At 64.4% G+C, this 1720-nt stretch overlaps 1 protein-coding gene across 1 annotated transcript; it reads right to left on the bottom strand.

Moving 5' to 3' along the window:
• Positions 1–302: 302 nt before the first annotated feature.
• On the bottom strand, positions 303–755 carry PHLDA1 (pleckstrin homology like domain family A member 1). The gene has a single exon (XM_077807725.1). The coding sequence runs from the start codon at positions 747–749 to the stop codon at positions 303–305; it is 447 nt and encodes a 148-aa protein (XP_077663851.1). The 5' UTR covers positions 750–755.
• Between the last annotated feature and the right edge of the window lie 965 nt (positions 756–1720).

Genomic DNA, 1720 nt, shown 5'->3' with positions numbered 1-1720 from the left:
CTCCTGGAAGGTGCTGGGAGCAGAGAAACCTCTTCCCCCGCCCCCAGGCAGCCGGAGTCCCCGGCCGGTACGCTGGCGCTGGTTTGATCTGTAAAGGCTCCCCGTGCCCCCAGAGCGCTCGGGAGCCCACCTGCTCCGGCCAAGGGAGGGACCGGGGGGGCGGGGGGTTCCCGGCTTGGCAGGCAGCCGGCTGTGGCGGCCCGCAGATCCCACGCTCCCCAGCGCTCTGGGGCTGCGGGGGCAGGATCCCTAGGCGCCCGGGGCGGTACCGGGGCTGTGGCGCGGCCGGTCCCTCGGGCGCCCTACGCGGAGTTGGAGGCGCTGCGGAGGCGGTGGCCCGGGTGCTGCTGGGCCAGGTGCTGCTGCTTCTGGCGGGTGGACTTGACGGCCAGGATGGCCTGGCGGTTCTTGTACTGCACCAGCCGCAGCGTGATCTCGGCGTTCCAGCCCTGCTCCTGCGGGCCCCGAAAGTCGATCTCCTTCCCCTCGGCCATGACCACGGTGAAATACACGTACTTGCCCTTCCGCTCCACGCAGTCCACCGTCTTCATGTGGGAGAAGTGCAGCTCCTTGATCTTGGCGGCCGGCGGCTCGGCGGCCGGGGGGCCCGGCTGCGGCTGCTTGGGGGGCACGAGGAGCAGCCCTTCCTCGGTCAGGATGCAGCGCTTCTTCTTCCACAGCTGCAGCAGCCCGTCGCTCCGCTTCTCCAGCACGCCCTCCTTCAGCGCCTTGCAGCCGCTCTCCAGCATCCTCCCGGCATGGGGCGCCGCGCGCCTGCTGGCCGCCGAGCCTCCTCCCGGCGGGGCAGGCAGCAGCCGGTCCCTTTCCTCCCCGCGCCCGAAGCGGATGGCGGCGAGCGGCCAGGCTCCGGCGAAGCCGGGACGATCCTGACCCTCCCGCGGCGTCTAGGGCGGCGAGCGGCCGTGCGGAGCCGGAGCCGGAGCCGGAGCCGGGCCGGCGCTCGCTCTGGCTGCTCCGCGCGCCTTGCCCAGCCCCGAGTGACACCCGGCGGAGGGGAAGCCCAGCTCCGGCAAACGCCGCGTTCCTTTCTCACGCCCCCGCTGCCCTGGCTTCCCTTCCAAATATGGGGCTGCCTCGCGGCGCGCTTCCTGGCCGGCGCCTCCCTTCGGTGTCACCCTGCTCGCGTTGGCGCTTGCTCGGCCTGGGGTGGGTCGAGCGCCCCGGGAAATCGGCTCACACTTCGCCTTCATCAGCCCCCTGCAGTCGGGGTGATGGTTTCTCTTCTGCTTACAGTTTGCTACCTACTAAACGGTTTCAGTTATTAGACCTGCAGCGTCAGCAGAGCGCCTGGCCCTCGCCACAAACTACCGAGATCAAAGGCTGAAAAGCTCTCTAGAAAAGCCAGGTGGCTTTAGTAATTATTTATTATTATTATTAAGAGGCAGGTCTCAAACCATTTACAGTCATAAATACTGGAACTAGGGCTGCGGCTTGAAGTGGTTTCCATCATACACAAGGTTTACAGTTGGGTTCAATGGCTCTCAGCGTCCCCACTATATAACTTGGTCCAGCGCCCCCGTTTACAGTGTGAGGGCCCCTGCAAAGCCCCACTACTCACTAATGCCAATGGACATCATTAAAGTAGGTTCCAGTACACAAACCTTTTGGGGCTGGGTCTAATTCACCTTAGAAACCTGATAAGAAAAAAATGTGAAATATGGCCGGCAGCATTTCAAGAGTGTTAATGAACACATTAATT

This window comes from Eretmochelys imbricata, chromosome 1 (genome assembly GCF_965152235.1).
Source record: "Eretmochelys imbricata isolate rEreImb1 chromosome 1, rEreImb1.hap1, whole genome shotgun sequence".
NCBI classification, from domain to species: domain Eukaryota; kingdom Metazoa; phylum Chordata; order Testudines; family Cheloniidae; genus Eretmochelys; species Eretmochelys imbricata.
The sequence above is the reverse complement of the archived record's forward strand: the minus strand, read 5'-3'. Positions and strand labels throughout refer to the sequence as shown.